General features: G+C 35.6%; 1 protein-coding gene across 1 annotated transcript; it reads right to left on the bottom strand.

The window, feature by feature from the left end:
* Positions 1-1,837: 1,837 nt before the first annotated feature.
* LOC128222852 (gelsolin-like protein 2) lies at positions 1,838-17,368 on the bottom strand. Its single transcript, XM_052932000.1, has 13 exons — positions 17,207-17,368; positions 15,824-15,904; positions 13,984-14,057; positions 13,423-13,497; positions 12,462-12,533; positions 11,766-11,893; positions 10,891-10,999; positions 9,559-9,669; positions 8,567-8,647; positions 7,332-7,435; positions 6,870-6,948; positions 6,035-6,130; positions 1,838-4,850 (listed from the first exon to the last, which is right to left on the bottom strand). The coding sequence occupies exons 1-13, from the start codon at positions 17,211-17,213 to the stop codon at positions 4,755-4,757; spliced, it is 1,113 nt and encodes a 370-aa protein (XP_052787960.1). The 5' UTR covers positions 17,214-17,368; the 3' UTR covers positions 1,838-4,754.
* Between the last annotated feature and the right edge of the window lie 1,328 nt (positions 17,369-18,696).

Below are 18,696 nucleotides of genomic sequence, written 5' to 3'. Positions count from 1 at the left end.
CGTCATTCTCATATGGTTAATTTGAAAATAAATGTGAAGTGGCTTGTGCGAAATTTACACAAATTCACTTTGGTATAAATTTCGCCATTAATACAAGTTGATTATGTCCTTTGCAATTAACTTGTTTCAAGAGAAATGCATTTGTCCAAAATGGAAGTAATTCTGGGGAAATACTGAAGAATCTGAGTATGAGTCATCCATGCAGGTTTTAAGTATAGTCCATTGCCGCTCATGTAAGATTATAAGTATCTTCCATGGCCGAGAGGGTAAGATACATGTAGGTTCATCCAAACCCGAGCGTATGGTGTTTTGCGGAAACGAGCTTTACCCAGTTTCTGCAAAACAACCGGCGCGAGGGTTGGGATGAACATATCTTAAACGAGGGGCTATGGTTGATGCTTTTTCTCCCTCCTCAGTTAAAAAAAAATACAGTAAAAATGTATTTTTTGCTGGAACTCTTCTGTGTGTAATGAAAATAATTTGTGTATAGATATGTAATAATGGGCAGTTGTCATTAGATATGCGCGCAGTGATTCAGATTATGTAAATAAACAATTTTTTCTTAGGAGAGGGCAGCATTATTTCTGGACTGCAGCGTAAAAACTGTTTTATGGTGACATTTGAAGCGAGAAATAATTAATAAGCATTCTAAATATTGCCACAAGACAAAGGTTTCTATGAGGCTACAGACGACAGTCTTCAACAAGGGAGGTAATTGCAATGTGATGATCATTAAAAAGGAGTTCAATACGGGTACTTGTTTTATCCTGACCCGTGGGAAAGATAAGATTTCTAGTTAAATTTCTGGTTAAATTTTTGGATCTACTTATTTGAGGTGGCAGAAAAGCTTCTCTTCTAGTACGTAATTGGTTAAGTTCTGACTGTGATAGTGCAGGATGAATATTAAACTAGTAGAGCATCATCGTCGGCAATCAATGCACGAAATTCCGTACCGTGGGGCAATTGACTGACAACATCTTGTTTTAATGAATATCCCCTTCTTCCAATGAATTCTCATGCTACAATTAAGTAATATTTAATAACCCTTTATTGTATAGCAGCCTCCATAGTCGAGTATAGTCAGGACTTCTGTCATGGATTATGCACCAGTCAATTGTAACCACGGCCCCCTCAGGTCCGTGGAATAGCGGGGACTTAGACTTTCCGTCAAGCCAAGCCTGGGTAAAATCTCCGGGACGAACTGCTGGTAATATCCCCGCCAAATGCCCCGCACCCAGGGACCCTAGGTAAGCCCCCCACCCCCGTTGTTTTTGGCGCGAAGACAAAACCACCGCACTCGTCCGGCACTCCAAGTCCACCTGGTTGGTAAAAACACGGCACATTTCCCCGGCTATCCCCGGTATCCCCCCGGACCTGGGGGGGGGGGGGGCGTGGTTACAATTTTGACTGGTGCATTATTATACTCAAAACGTGGATTCGGTTCAAACTCCGGTAATAAAACGAAGGCAGTGCTCTTTTAGCGGCATAGACTGTCCCTTGTTTCATTTAAAATGGTGTAGTAAAACAAAAGTTATCTTTGTTTTAAGTCTTCATTTTAAGAAAAATGTTGCCTTCCGACGTAGCATATAAGACGTCATTTACCGCTGTTGTATGTTGTGACCTTGGGATATATTTCTGAAGTTGACACAGACATTTTACTAAATATTTGTATATACTTTGTATTTTATTTAACTTACATGGGTTCTAACGGCTGATAATTATCGATCCTGAAAACACTGCCGGAGGTCTGTTTGTGTATGAGGGATTAATTTATGTATTTTAATATTGAACTTAATAAAATACTTTGAAACCAACTTGAGCAAAGACAACAAATGAATGCAGAGATTGTTTTGTTTATTAAATAAACAATGAAATTAAAACACATATAATATATTCACTCATGAAGAACAGTCTCGTCTTGTTTTTGGAGTTTATCCTGACAAAACACGTTTTAAGGTAAGCCATTCATCATTAGAACGCAAAGATGGGTTAGTGCAATTAAGATATTAACATCAAGATTATTTTCAGTTTTAATTTATATTGATTAACCTGTACAGAAAAAAAACTCGCTGTGTCGAAGACGTTGGGACCTCGGAATATACTTCGAGATAACGGACATTCGATATAACCGATAAACAAAAAGATTAAACTAAACCGAAAATAAATCGAAAAAAAGTTCGAAATAATCAGAAAATCGAGTTAACAGAGTTCGACATAGCGATCTTTGAAAGTATTTCATTTTTGCATCTATTACATTTCTAAATTATTCGAAAATGACGCTACCATAATAATATGATATAAATTATAAAAAGGTAATAAAAAATATTATGATTATATAGCAATTTTATTAATTCGTTTCTTAAATTATATAAAAAAAAATATTATTGTCTATATTAAAAAGCTATCGATGAAAACTCAAAAAAATCAAACTGAACATTTGGAACAATAAAAATAAACTTTACCAGTTGCATTATTTTGGTAATGATGAATGGATTACCCTAATTGTTGAAGATGAATACATCATATATTTTACATTTGATATTTAAGCAAATCGTGTTGCTTTTGAAGTCCTTATCGACACAAATACACATGGATAGGCAACCAATTTAATTCTGATTAAAGCATTTTTTACTAATACCATGGCTGTCAAATGGCAAATATACCGAATAGTTACAAGCACAAAATAAAATTTCCTTACACATCAATTCATTGAAGAAAGCAAATAAGAAGTACAGTCGACCCCCGTTGGCTCAAACTCGCTTTGCTCGAATTCCTCGTTAGCTCGAACTGGATGTTAACGACGGATTTCTTTAAACTGAAGGTAAGCATTCCCGCTTGGCTCGAATTTTCCGAGGCTCGAGGTACTTTGCCATTCCCCGTGAGTTCGAGCGAACGGGGTTCGACTGTATGTTAAAAACAAACGCAGAATGTAAATTAAAAATAAAGAACAAGAAAAGACCATGTACCATTAGAAAAAAAATCGATATATAATTGAAGAATTTGAAAAAAATAGTCGTCCTTTGGACGATTGTTAAAGCTGCACTCTCACATGTTGATCGTTTTGACATTTTTGTTGCCTAAGATTTTTGCATAAATACCTCTAAACCAGTGATATAAGACTGCTGACAAAAGTTCAGGGGCGGGATTCAATACAGATCTTATCATTATCCTTAGACACGCCTCAGTGATTCCTTTAAGCCTATTGGTCAGCTAAATATACAGGCCAATCAAAACACTTAGATTCTAATTTTAAACTTAAGTTCAATCTAAGCTGTTTTTTTAATCCGGCCCCAGATCGCAGTTTTTCATATTTACGTTCGAAAATTAATATTTCATAGTTATAATTAAGCGTTACTAACACTTAAAAGCTGCACTCTCACAGATTTACCGTTTTTCCAACTTTTTTTGTCATATTAGCATTTTTTGCGTAAATATCTGCTAACCAATGATGAAAGACTGCTTACAAATGATCAGATCGCAGATTTTCATATTTCCATTCCAAATTTAATGTTTTATGGCTTAAACCTTTACTAACGGTTTAAGAAAAATACATAAAACATCAGTTTTGGGACGGAAATATGAAAAACTGCGATCTGATCTTTTGTCAGCAGTCTTTTATCACTGGTTTGCAGATATTTACGCAAAAATTTACTCGTTCCAAGACAAAAAAATAATAAAGTTGTCAAAACGTTTAATCTGTGAGAGTGCAGCTTTAAGAAAAATGATTTTTTTTCGGCAGTTTCCAAATAAATTGAAATCTGTTATATTGTGAGTTATCTTATATGACTGAATTGAAGGCAAAAATGATACAAAAGTCAGCTGCTTCGGAGTCAAAAAAGAGTCAAAACTGTCAATCTATGAGAGTGTTACTTTAAGAAATTTGTTAAGTTAACAACAATGTTCATACCACCGTTCTTTACTTTTAATGGTGAACTACTTTATTATGTGCTGATTTATTTAAATAATATACGCATACATTTTTTTTAGAAATACGTTATTGAAAATAAAAAATAAAAAAAACATGATTGTTTTACTACACTAGACTTTCATGTGGTAAATTGAGTTCAGATTGAGATTTGACTTGAGTATTTTTGTGATATATTGGGGTCAGGTTCTAAAATTGTACCCGTCAGCAGGTACCCGGTCTATGCCCTATACTTAAGACAAGCAGTACATAGACAGTACATAAATGTTCAGTACACATAGAAATCATACCGTACAGCCGTTCTATTAACTGTGATATAAAATAACTTCGATTTTGCTTTTATCGTGTAAACCCGAAAAGAGACCTGTATCATATTTCGTATTCTTATTTTCAACTTGTAAAATCATCATTCAATAATTGTGTATTGTGCACTTTTACTCCCTGACTGATTTACCACAATTAATAATATTGTTTTAATATTCGAAAAAGGATAAATGTATGTCGAAAACAATGGTTCTTATGAAGGACACCTAGTTTAATTTGAAAGAAATTAGCATAAAACACAGTATTTCTACCTCATGAGACTATAATAGACCGTAGTAAATCTTTTAGCATACATCAATCATTTAATGTTTTTTTGCGCTTTCAGCTGTTGAATACACGGTTACAATATTGTTCTCAGTAATTATTATTTTTCATAAATGCATTATTTAATAAGAAGTTTAAGGTTTATTAGTGAAAATTAGTGTTTGTTATACATGTGTATGTATTGATTTTGAATAAGAGTGTCACTTTAAGAGTTCTAGTCTTGGGTTTTGTGTGCGCATTACTAAGCCGTAAGTGCCACTTCAAATTGACGACACGTGTTTTCCTCCATGATGCACGTGATCGGGAGTAGAGGGTGACACGTGGTTGTCAGGTAATTCTGAAATGAATAACAGATAGTTAATATAAAATAATGAGATACAGCAAATAAATTCTGAGTCAATCGGAACACCTCGGTCACCATCCAAAATATGTCCCGAAGCTTGCCGGAATTGGCCGAGTTGTTACGATTGAATCTGAGTAAGTTAAAGCTGCACTCTCACAGATTGAACATTTTGACAACTTTGTTATTTTTGTCTTGGAACGAGTCAATTTTTGTGAAAATGCATGGACACCAGTGATATAAGACAGCTGAGAAAAAATTAGATCGCAGATTTTTATATTTGAAGTCAAAAAATTGATGTTTTATGCATTTTTCTTTAACCGTTAGTAACGGTTTAAGCCGTAAAACATTAATTTTCGAACGGAGATATGAAAATCTACGATCTGATTTTTTGTCAGCAATCTTATATCATTTGTTTGCAGATAGTTAGGCAAAAATTTGCTCTTTCCAAGACAAAAAATAAAAAAGTTTATCTGTGAGAGTGCAGCTTTAACAGGTAAAAATGGATGAAACAGGGGCGTTGATACATTTAGGAGAAACAATGTCGTTGTTGCATTTAAGAGAAACAAGGACGTTGATACAATTAGGAGAAACAGGGACGTTGATACATTTAGGAGAAACAAGGACGTTGATACATCTAGGAAAGACAAGGACGTTGATACATTTAGGAGAAACAATGACGTTGATACAATTAGGAGAAACAGGTACGTTGATTCATTTAGGAGAAACAAGGACGTTGATACATCTAGGAAAGACCAGGACGTTGATACATTTAGGAGAAACAAGGACGTTGATACATTTAGGTGAAACAAGGACGTTAATACATTTAGGTGAAACAAGGACGTTGATACATTTAGGAGAAACAAAGATTTCGATACATTTAGGAGAAACAAGGACGTTGATATATTTCGGAGAAACAAGGGCGTTGATACTTTTAGGAGAAATAGGGGCGTTAATACATTTAGGAGAAACATGGACGTGGATACAATTAGGAGAAACAAGTGCGTGGATACATTTATGATGAAAAAGGACGTCGAGAAATCCGACGATTATATAAGAAGAGGATATACAACTGGCGGCACCAATGGAAATACATTAATACATGTAGTTAAATATATAGATAATATATGTTGGTGAAATCTTAGATTTGGCAAATACATAAAAGGAAGTGAAAAACTTACGTGTGCATAGACCATGGCGTTCCTCCGCTCATCTTTTGAGGACCCGTTGCCGATCCAAACAAAGACATCTTGGCACGTGTCCAGAATAAACACGTCCTGTAAGTGTGGAAGGATTTCTTTGTTACCATAAAGATCAGTCATTGTGTATTTTGATATTGCAAATAATTTTTATTTCTTTGAATAACGCGTTTAGTGAAGTCAGACTTTAGAAACACCCCACAATTAATGAATGATGTTAAAAATAAAATATATTTTAAAGGGACACACTATTGGTATCTACTTCTAAGATTTTTTTAAGGCATTATAATTATGTTTAACTCATTTGACTTAAAAAATCAAAACAAAAATGCACATAATTTGTGTAAAATAAAACATGATAATGCATTATAAATAAATGTTGCTGTTATTTTTGCACCTATCAGTGAAAATTCATACTGTGTCCCTTTGGGATATATTTTATTTTTAACAAAATTCATAAATTGTGTGTGTGTCTTTTTTTAAATTCTGACTTCCCAGTGCAGGTATTTATTTCAAAAAATGCCTTGAAAAAGAATTTGGGACTATATGTAAGTGAAACATTGTTTTCGAACTATCCAACTCAATATGTCATACATTAAGACCCGGTTGGCTCGAACTCGTTCGGTTCGAATTCTTGGTAGGCTCGAACTGGATGTTTAGAGCCCATTTCTTTATACTGAAAGAAAGAATTCCCGGTTGGCTCGATTTTTCCGAGGCTCGAAATATTTTCGCCAGTTCATTGGAGTTCGAGCTAGCGGGGTTTTACTGTATTTTATTAGCTTGAATAATTTGAAGAAAGAAAGTACATTGAACATACGTTTGAGTCAAGGTCGTTCTTGGCCATGTTGTTCTCTTTTTCCAGGTTGAATTTCATTTCCCCCTCAGCGTCGGACAACCTGATTTCAAGGAAAGAAAAAACAACAACTTACACATATTGTTAAGGCCAAAAAAGAAATTGTTTGGTTAGGGTTACATCCTTACATATAGTTTTTTTATTAGGCCTTTTAAGAACGTTATTGTATCATTGATAAATGGGGTTTAAGTTGTATTCTGTATACAGCTTTAGAGATTTAAACTACATTTTAAAACACACACTCAAACAATTTTTTTTACCAACTGACTAAAAAAACGGTTGGGTCGGCGCCAATTTCGTAGTTAATATGAAATCTTATGAATATTAAGAAATCCACTTTGCAATTAAACTGGTAGCTTAACTTGATACTTTTTTTCTGTCATTTTTTATCAAATTTATTTGCAAGACATATACATTATATCTCACCTGAACAGCTTTTTGATTGTGTCGCTCTTTGTGATGTTTTGATTTTCTTCCTCACTGTCGACGATGTCGTCCACGTTTTCGTCCAGTTTGCCATAGAACACTCCCTGAAATCGATTGCTATAAAATTTAGTTCCCCGAACTTCTCTATGGTCTCATCATTGGGGACACAGAGTGCCCGATGTAACAGCCAGAATATCACCAAGAAACTAAATATCGGATCGAAATCATGAAATGAAATTTGCAGGGTCAGACCAGGTAACAAAACAATTCACGATTTCCATGTTTATATACACAAGGTCAACGGCCAATGTTCACTAAAAAAGAGGCCCATAACCTACAAAATAGCACAGACCTAGTACATACAAAATATACCATACATATATAAAAATATATGTATTAGAAAACGTGGGGTTACCGCGTTGGAACGGTCAGTAGGGTCGATTTCTGCACTGTCAACGATCTAAACGTGCTAGAGTCATACAGAACGCGCATAAGTTGATTTGACCAACAGACACTAAAAATGAGGCCCATAACCTACACAACAACACAGACCAAGTAAATACAAAAATACCACACATGTTATACATGGTAATATATGTATTAGAAAAGTGTGGGGTTAACACCTGGAAACGGTTCACTTAAACAGGTATATACAAGGTCAAAGGCCAACATACAACAAAAAAGAGGCCAATAACCTACACACCAACACAGACCTTGTAAATAAGAAAAAAATACCACATAAGCAATACATCGTAATAAATGTATTATAATAGTGTGTGGTTACCGCCTGGAAACGGTTTACTAAAATATGTATATTATAATATAATCTGTTTTTAAAATACCGAGTACGGTTAAGTTGTGCAGTATGCGTATTATTGGTAAGTGCTTTGACAACTTGCTGATGCTGAGTACTCTTACCCCCCCCCCCCCCCGCCCCATGAATTAAATTCCATAGTAGTCGGTTTTCATTGACCGTTCCTAAGCGGTACCCAAGTATGTATTGACAAATAACCTGTTTTTCACGAAACGAAAGTTGATTGTTTTATTTGTTTTCTTGTTCGTTCGTCTCTATGTGATCTTAAACACGTTGCTTTTTAATCTTTGGACAAGTGTGAGGTTATGCCTTAACATTGTGCCTTTACATTGTGTCGTATGCCTTAACATTGTGCCTTAACATTGTGCCTTATGTCTTAACATTGTGCCTTAACATTGTGCCTAAACATTGATACACTTACACATGCAGACATTCCCTCGTCCAAGGTCTCCGAGGTACACTTGCCTCTGTCTTGTTTGATTTTGTTCACATGCACAGCGGCCTGGAATGAACAACCAGTATACATGTAGTTAAAGATGCACTCTTTCTCCGAAATAAGCAGTACCACAATGAAAACAACTGTTTTAATATACCAAAAAGAGAAATAGATATCGAAAACAGTACTTTTATGAAGGTTACTGTGTTTAATTTAAAGAAAAGATGCAGAAAGCACGGTATTTCTACCTTATTAGACGATAGTTGATCACTGTGAATCTTTTAGGAACAAGCAGTCATTTGATATTTGTGCGTTTCAGTTATTAAATACACAGTTACAATCTTGTTATCAGTAATTAATATTTTTCATACATGCATTATTTAGTTAGAAGTTAAAGGTTTATCACTCAAAAGTTATGTTTGTTAATCATGTGTATGTATTGAATTTAAATACGAGTATCACTTTAAGTATTTAAATTTGAACAGGCAAAAAATCCTGTGTGTATCTGTAAGTTAAGCTCGCAGTGGCTAAGTATGTGTATACCACGTGATAAAAAGCGTCAATACATTGAGCTTTAAGGATTAGGCATAAAAAAAATTTGTTTGGTTAGGGTTACATCCTTTTCAAAAATAGGTAGGGTAGGTAGGCTTTTTATTTTTTTTTATTAGGCTTTATATAGGCTTTATATAAGAATGTCATTTTCATCATTGGGGAATAGTGTTAAAGTTATCTCCTGTATAAGCATTTAAGGTTTTAAACCATATTTAAAAACCATTATTATTATTTTTTAAGTGTTTTCATTTATATAAAAACGGTAGGGTCGACGCCTATTCCGTAGGTAGGGTCGGGTAACCCGAACCAAATGTATTTTTTTAGGCCTTAGTAGAATCCCGTTTTGGACGTCTATTATTTTAGACAGGGTACTTTATGTGGCAATTCCCGTTTTGGATGTCTATTATTCAAGACGGGGTACTCACCATGTATCTTTCGTCTTTGTTGCTTTGTTTTCCGTTCCATTGGTATATTTTCTTGCCAAGGTCCAGAATGTACACATCGGACGAGTCAAGGAGGTCTTTGCTCCGGGATATCTTTGAGAATTTGAACAGAGCAATGTTCATAATGATATTATACAGTGTGTGTGTATATCACGTGATAAATTACGTCATAAATGCTTCGTCGGAAGGCAATATATTGCTTCAAATGAAGACTTTAATCAAAGATAACTTGACTATTAATTCACCATATTAAATGAAACATGGCGCAGTCTATGCCGCTTACATAACCCTGCATTGAGGTACGGATAATATCCCCCCCGGATGATTGCCCCCCCCCCCAGACATTAGCCCCTAGGACCATAGCCCTCCCGGAAGATAGCCTCCCCGTCTTAGTGAAAAAACGGACGATATCCCCCCAATATTAAAATGCATATTATAACCAGTTTATTTAAGCAAATTTGCAAAACAATGATTTTTATTATAAAATGAAACAACCCAAAGGCATAAATCAATGGAAAAAAATCATGAATAGTGAAAAATAAACGGAAAAAGCATGTGATTTTACAATGAAACATTTATTATTTTAAAAGTTAATTGTTTTCTCTGTTATTTGTTGACTAAGCACTTATTTAATAATATTTGATCAGTAAGTTCTCACCTTTAATTATCATTTGCATTGACCTTTAATTATTTAATAGGGTGATAATCCTTAATGCGATAATGACATTATATGTTTTATTTCTTTTGAAGATGTTTTATATGTAAAGTCATTTATATATATGCAGGGGGGCTATTGTCTGGGGGGGGGGCTATCATCCAGGGGGGATATGGTCCTAGGGGCTATTGTCTGGGGGGGGGGGGCAGTCATCCGGGGGGATATCATCCTACACTCCCCTGCATTGGGTCCTTTTCTTCAGTTTGAGAGTTTAATTTCTTAAAACACTTCGACAAACCTTTTCACGAAACCGCCGCGCTTATGGAGCACTGTTAAAACATTAGTTTTGAAACAGGTTTGTCGAAGTCACCTAACCCTTTCTTCGGTAATATAACGAAGGCGGGGCTCTTTAAGCGGCATAGACTGTCCTTTGTTTTATTTTAAATGGTATATATGTTTTAAATCATCTTTCATTCAAAGCAGAAGTTTGCCTTCCGACGTAGCATTGATGACGTACTAGTAATTCATATTAACATGTTCCACTAGTTAACCATTATTAATTTTCGAAAATCCATCAAGAAATTTACGAAAGAAATTTGGAACAAAGGCCATCTTAATATGTCATTCAAACAGCAATCATAGCTATGTAACCACCCCACCTCCGCTATCTCCACGTGTCGCTTGTCTCCGTGGAAATGCAGCAACCTCGACTGATAAGCCTCCGCCTCCACGTGCCTGAAGCCACTGTCAGCCCCGCCCCTCAACAGCCTGAAAAAGGTAAAAAATGAATTTCAAAAGTATAAACTAAAGCATCAAGGTTGAAATCGTTATTCAACAAGCGCTTGATTCGTGTCCATCAAACATCTTTTTATATTTGAAGGATATATCGTCCAAATTAATAAATATCCTTTAAACCCACTGTTCACAGAAATATGCGTTTCTATTAAATAATAAAACAACATACATTTGTATTTCATTAGTGTAAAATTGCAACAGCTTGGATTCGCAACCTAGACCAAACTTTAATATGACGGGGGTTTTTTTCTTCATAAATTATTACATCTACTTAATAGTTTTGAGGTTCGACTTGAATGGAAAGGACAAGCTTATTATGTATACAATCTCCTTTTGAAATTGAATAGTTAAGATTAAGGGGAAGTAATCATGATTTGTTATACACACTTTGCTTGTTTCGATTAGTTACCCTGACACAACTCATACCTTTCTTGTATATTACTAGTATGTATTTTGAGCCGATGGCCTTTAATTACTCAATAAATCGCCGACTTGACTTGACTTGACTTGTGCCCTTGAACTTCTTTATGCTGGATAGGACGTTCATCTAGATAAGTGTTCTTAACTTAAGTCTGACACTGTGTTTTCAAAGAATTAGTACACTCATTCTAAAGTTTTGAAGTACGACTTGAAGACCTTGGTCTCATGACCCTGGACTGCTCTATGCTGGAATGGACTGTCATCTTCATAGATGTCTTAACTTAAGTCTGACACTTTTGCAAAGAATAAATACACTCACTCAATGGTTTTGAAGTACGACTTGAAGAGTTTGGACTCATGACCCTGGACTTCTCTGTGCTGGATGGGACGGTCATCTAGGTACGTGTCCAGCTCCACGGTCTTGTATGCCGCCGTACCATACTCGTCCTGAATAAACGTCAGCGTGTATAACAATTTACGTACAATCAAAACTATGTCGAAGTATTTGGGATCTCCATAAATACTTCGAGATAACAAACAATCGACATAACCGAAATATAAAAAAAGAGTAGAACTGAACCACAAAATTCGAAGAAGGTTTAATAAAACCGTAACATCGAGATAACCGAGTTCGACATAGCGGGTTTCTTTATTACTTGGGCAATTAAACAGACAAAAATGTGTCATCATCAGACAGTGTATGACGTTTACGTCACGTCGTTTCTGATGAAGGCATAAGGCCGAAACGTTTAGATATAAACTATTTTAAACAACATAAAGTGTTTGTGTATTTGTGTACATTATTTAGGTAATATTTAGGCAATTAAACAAAATCACAGCGGATTTGGGCTTCATGTTTATGTATCCTGCTAAAATTCCTTACATTATTTACATGTTTCTGTTGCGGAGGCATGTTTTTAGTCTTACAAACAATGGGTATATTTCATTATACTAGATAGAGTGGGGTCACTATAGGTTTCTTGAAAACAACCCAAGATTTAGTATCGCTACATACCTGGGTGCTGTACTTCCCTATCCAGAAATGGACGTCGTACTTCAAGATGTCCGAACCTTGGTCTTTATATGTCTGTACAACAAAAGACATTGGTTAAGAAATAATGGTTAAAAGATAAGAACATACAAGTGAGTTAGTTATATAGATAAACCTTGTTAGCTGTCAATGAGGGCTTCAAGGGATTATACAAAAGACCGGTGGTGACGGTTCAAATTCATTATGTCATGATATCCGTTTTTCTACAAATCTCCTATTTCGACTGTTCATTTACAGCAATTGTAGATTAACAGGCGCGTAGCTGCCTGTACGCGAGTACGCGCCTGACTCCACATGATTTAAAAAAAAAACTCAGCCCAAGTTGCAGTATGCGTACTTGACTACATTATTCTAAAACTCTCCACTTCCAGTACTAAAGAAGCACCTTAGAACATACAGAATACACCAGATTTCAGCATAGTTTTCGAGATTTTCCGAGGGTGGGGGGGGGGGGTATGCTCCCGGACTACCTAGCCGATTATGAATCCACATAAATAGGTGGCTATCTTCGCCCCTGATATAGATGCAGGACTGCTATTTGCCACCAAACAACGGCTTAAGCGGTATTCTATTTCTATTCCAAGAGAGTTACTATGCCATGCTTAACAATTCAAAAAGAATGGTACGGTTATCCGGTTAGCGCAGTGGTTAGCGCACTCGTTTCTCACCATAGTGCCCGGGTTCGATTTCCGGCTTGGGAGCATGTGAGTTTGGTTTGTGGTCACCGAGCCGGACAAGTGGGTTGTAAAATAAATAGGTTTAAACTAATTCCAAAAGAGAAAAACAAATTTAAATACTAGAACTGCGCTAAAACGCTACTTATGTGAACCTACATAGTACATGCTGCTCATTTTTCAAACGTAAGCATTCCGTTGCATGCCATTTAATACGGATATCGCGTGAGGATCAGATGAGAAAGGCTTACGTTCAGAACAATGTAGGAATCCCCGTCATAAAACTTGCCGTAATCTTCTTCGGGCCAGGTTGTCACTTTGAAATTCTGAAATAAAAACTAAGATTATAATACACTGAAAACTTTAGGGACAAGTCTAGAAGTCGAAAGTATAACAAAACCCAGAGTGAGTGAGTGAGTGAGTGAGTGGGTGGGTGGGTGGGTGGGTGCGTGGGTGCGTGAGTGAGTGAGTGAGTGAGTGAGTGAGTGAGTGAGTGAGTGAGTGAGTGAGTGAGTGAGTGAGTGAGAGAGAGAGTGAGTGAGTGAGTGAGTGAGTGAGTGAGTGAGTGAGTGAGTGAGTGAGTGAGTGAGTGAGTGAGTGAGTGAGTGAGTGAGTGAGTGAGTGAGTGAGTGAGTGAGTGAGTGAGTGAGTGAGTGAGTGAGTGAGTGAGTGAGTGCGTGAGTGAGTGAGTGAGTGAGTGAGTGAGTGAGTGAGTGAGTGAGTGAGTGAGTGAACAAAAAAAAATCATTTGATTGTATTGTATTTGTATTGGTATACTCATTATTTTTATTTAAATAGTTCTACAAACGTACCACAATTCTCCAGATCTGAAGCCCGGGTTTACGGCCAGCGATTCTCCAGGCTGGTTCCGTTTCCGCTGCAGACTCTGTCAAGTAAAACAGTTAATTTGATTTTTGAAGGTCATGGGAGCAGTCATGTTTCGTGCGAACACAATTTACAAACCTTTTTCCTGTCTTTAAAGCGACAAAAAAACGCGCAATGTATGAAAACTTTAAAATACTTGTTTTGATATTGCGTTGATATGTAAGTTGGGATTTATAACTACAGTCGAACCCCGTTGGCTCGAACTCCCAGGTACCGACGAAAATACCTCGAGCCTTGGGAAATTCGAGCCAAGCGGGAATGTTTGGCTTATTATAAAGAAATCGGTCCTTATCAGCTATTTCGAGCCAACGAGGAAATCGAGCCAAACGTGTTCGAGCCAGCAGGGTTCAACTGTACGTTAGAACGGTCAATGATGAAATCACAAATATACAGGTGGAATAATTTAAGCCGATTTTCGATTATTCACTTTTACATCAAAATCATAATTTTCGAAACTGGAAGCTGGAATAGAAGACCTCTAAATGAAAGAGTTTGTTGGAATTGCGATAAATTAGGAGATGAATTCCACTATCTATTCGAGTGTAATATGTTTGATGAAGAACGGAGGAAATATCTGAAGCCCTACTTTTACAGACACCCTCATATTTTCAAACTAGAGAAACTTATAAATACCCGGAATAAAATACAGATGTTTCATACTTTTAGTTAAAGCAATTTTATTGAAAACAATTAAGCTGTATTACATGCATGTTGACATATTCAAAACATGAAGCATTTTGTTTCATAATTGCTATGATATGTTATTGGCTCTCCATTCACTCCTTTATGTGTGTGACAAGAATTTAACCAAATTGATTACACTGGCAATTTTATATTTATAAAATACACTGTCATACAAATGTAATGTAAGAAATCAAATCTATATATGTATGCATTTCTCTCGTTCGCCTTTGTGATATTCATTATATGATTTTACCTCCTTATCCATGTTTGTATTGGAATGAGTGAAATGAAGGAAACTTGACTTGACTTGAAACGTGAAAATTACCACATGTGCCTTATAAATGGGTTTTAGAAACACCGTTGGTTTTATTTCATTTGATTTGCCCATCTTATTAAGAGCGACGCTAATTAAGAGTAATAGTGGTGTGTAATCGTTTGAGGAAGATAAACATTGCCATAAGGGGAAATCATAATTAATGTTTTCCTTCTAATCAAGGAATGAAGTCCATTAATTGTTTCTCTATCATAGGGTAAGGTTTCCTTCAGGGCTGCGTTTGGTCTGCCTCGTTGAGTCGCTATGTTATGACTCAGTACTTAGCGTAGGGCAAATAGGTTATAAAGTTTTATATTAAGTAAGAAATTAGGTTACATATGAATACTAGCCAAACGTGCCAAAAAACCTGTCGCTCCAATCTGTGTAATATGCTTCAGCCGACATTTAATGTGTTTAACATTTTTCTGCAACTGGAATGACAATAACTTCCAAACGCAAATAGAACAATAAAGACAAATGTATATACAGTCGAACCCCGTTGGCTCGAACTCGCTTGGCTCGAATTCTTCGTTGGCTCGATCGTAATGTAAGGGACTGATTTATTTTCAACTAAATGTAAGCAGTCCCGCTTGGCCAATTGGGTCTGACTGTTATTATAATATCAAACAAAAATGATAGTAAACCAAGGCTTAGCTCAAATCTTTTGTAAGTCCTTCCCTCACTTAATTGAGTTACAACCGTCTTATACTTGACCTGCTAGTTATCAAATTTAGTACAATGAGACAATACGGAGATCGCGTATGTCTTACTTTTTGTATCTTTGTCCAAGTCGGACCCAAACAGGGCCAGATTACTGTCTTTCCAGTCATACTGCTTCGGCTTGCGGAGTTCTGAAGATAATCAAGCACACGCACAAATTATATACAATTAAAATCTAATTGATTGATTGACTAATTGGTTGGTTGATTGATTGATTGATTGATTGATTGATTGATTGATTGATTGATTGATTGATTGATTGATTGATTGATTGGTTGATTGATTGATTGATTGATTGATTGATTGATTGATTGATTGATTGATTGATTGATTGATTGATTGATTGATTGATTGATTGATTGATTGATTGATTGATTGATTGATTGACCTTATTTTATTGCTTTCCGGCTCTATTTGATATTGTACACTGTTTTTAAATTTAAGCCCGTTCTCAAGTCTAAATCGAACTTCAGTGCATACCGGGCTGGGACACAATTTTAATATCCGGTATGACGTTATCTTTGCATTAAAATAAGTAAATAGTTTTAAGACATATGTTAAAGAAATATAATGTTTGTTCAGTGTATGATCGCAAAATATTTCAAGTGAACACCAAATATTTCACTCGTGGCTATGTGATGAAATTTATTGCGATCTGACACTGAAAAAAAGAATTCCCCCTCCCTGATGAAACGATACAGGTCAATTTTCTTTTTAGCCTGCGAATTCTTCTTTTTTTTCTTCAACCCATTTCGAACAGAACAGAACAGAAAAAAACTATTTAATGAAATTGCGTGAATTTGGGACATAGATAAATGAAAGTTCATGACATACACACGGCTAATAGAAATAACGCGTTGTCGTTCTGAATCGAGGTAATCTACCTTTGTTCACTTTCAAAAAACGAAGCAAAAATTAAATATATTTAAAAGAAATGGTTCAAAATTGAGGCAAAAAAGATTACAAGCAAAAACCATAACTGTTAGTCATGTTTGACAGGTTATCTGTCTTGACATTTTTTTTAAAAATATGTCCAAAGCATATCTCAGTAATTGAAATAAATCGATTTCAATGAAACTTGGAACATTGATAGATGTTCATGAGAAGTTTTAAGCAACTTGTCAATTATTTTATATACATATCATATGTTCATTTCATTTTATTATTTTATTATTTTCAGATTACTATATAGTGTGCTTGGCTCTTCAAGAACTTAGCCAAATGCCACAAATGTTCATTTATAATTTCTGAATACATGCATATCACTTTGGCTTGTGCCTTGAAATGTTTTAGGTACGAATATATATAATAATGAGTATATTATTTTATTATTATATGAAAAATATGACAAAAATAAATCATAATACGAAACCTTATCTATACAAATGACATCGCAAGAAATAATTATTCACGTTTAATAAAACGTTACTCACGAGCCATCTTTAAGTCCAGCAAGCAAAAAATGCTTTCAAAAGCACAATTTTTATTACTTAATGTTTAAATAGTTTACCGAAACAATGTATCAAAATAATGTAATATTGCTTAAAACATGTACGAGTAATATTGAGAAAAACATTCGAAGTGATACTGCGCGCTAAATAGGGCAAATTGCGTAGGGCAATATTTAGTTAAAGGCTGTGTTTGAGAAAAGTTTAAATACAAAAAATATCCAATGCGAACATTCTTCATCTTGATTTTAATCATCATACTAGTATCCTTAAGGCCAAATCTTGCGCAGAATTTTAATATAATTTCTGAATGGTGAATTATAGTAGTCAGGGGCGGTTCCGGGAACTAACCTTAATTGGGGCTTGACTGAGGGGCCTGACTTTTGACACGCCCCATACCCCTCAATTCCGAAAGTATATGGCATAAACGGTTTGCAAAGGGGTTTTGAGTTAGTCCTTGACAAAGATTTTAATCATTTGAAGTCAAAAAGGGGCATTTTGAGCGTGTATTGTTTCTTTTACCTCCCATTTTGAAAGAAAAAGTAAACTTAGACGATTTGGGGGGGGGGGGCGCTAAAACCGCTAGTGTAGGTATCAATGAAATATATTCTGAAAAAAATAATCCCAAGGAAAACATCGAAGGCATGTAGATGGCAACCTTATTTGGAGTTATCCTCGGCACCACAGCGTATCATTACCTGTATGATATCATATAGGTTATGATACGCTGGGGTGCCGAGGATGATTTGGATTGTGCCTTGTCGTCACTGGGATAATAACAGATCGAAACACCAAATTCTTACGATCCTACACATTAAATTTGAGTACGAGGGACACAGGACCTGGTGAAACCTATAATAAGTTAAAGGTATTTTTATACTTTGGTTATTTTTGTTTTTTTATACATGTACGTTGTTGTTTTTGTTGTTGGTTTTGTTTCAGTGTTTCCTGGGACTTCGACTTGTGCCTTGCATTTACTTTAAACAATCACTTCTGGGCGCGTCCGTGTACATTTAACCGTATTATTAAGAGCCAAAGACATCTGTTGATTCATGGGCTATTTTTGTTGTTAATACGTTGATGTTGATTTGTCACGCGTTCAGTGCTTCTTGGGACTTAGAATTTTGCCTCAAAACAAGGTATTTACTTTAAACAATGAATTCTAGGCGTTATTTGCACTTTATTATTCAGAGCCTAAGACCTCTGTTGATGCATGTGCTATTTTTGGTGTTTAAACGTTGTTGTTTTTTGTTTTGTCACGCGTTTAATGTTGTTGTTTTTTGGCTTTTGGGCTTGTTCTTGGCACTTGAACTGCATTATTAAGAGCCTAAGATCTCTGTTGATGCATGTGCTATTTTTTGTTATTTATACGTTGATGTATTTTTGTCACGCGTTCAGTGTTTCTTGGTACTTAGACTTTTGCCATTTAACAAGGTATTAACATTAAATGATCACTTCTCGGCTCGTCCTTGTAA

This window comes from Mya arenaria, chromosome 17 (genome assembly GCF_026914265.1).
Source record: "Mya arenaria isolate MELC-2E11 chromosome 17, ASM2691426v1".
NCBI lineage: Eukaryota > Metazoa > Mollusca > Bivalvia > Myida > Myidae > Mya > Mya arenaria.
Note: the sequence above shows the minus strand (reverse complement) of the source record. Positions and strands in the feature narration are given on the sequence as shown.

Excerpts from the sequence above, each read along its gene's own strand:
- LOC128222852 (XM_052932000.1), bottom strand. Across the intron at positions 12,534-13,422 it reads ATTCCTACATTGTTCTGAAC|ACATATAAAGACCAAGGTTC; the intron begins GTAAGCCTTTCT and ends TTTGTTGTACAG. Across the intron at positions 7,436-8,566 it reads ACGAGGGAATGTCTGCATGT|GGAGTGTTCTATGGCAAACT; the intron begins GTAAGTGTATCA and ends AATCGATTTCAG.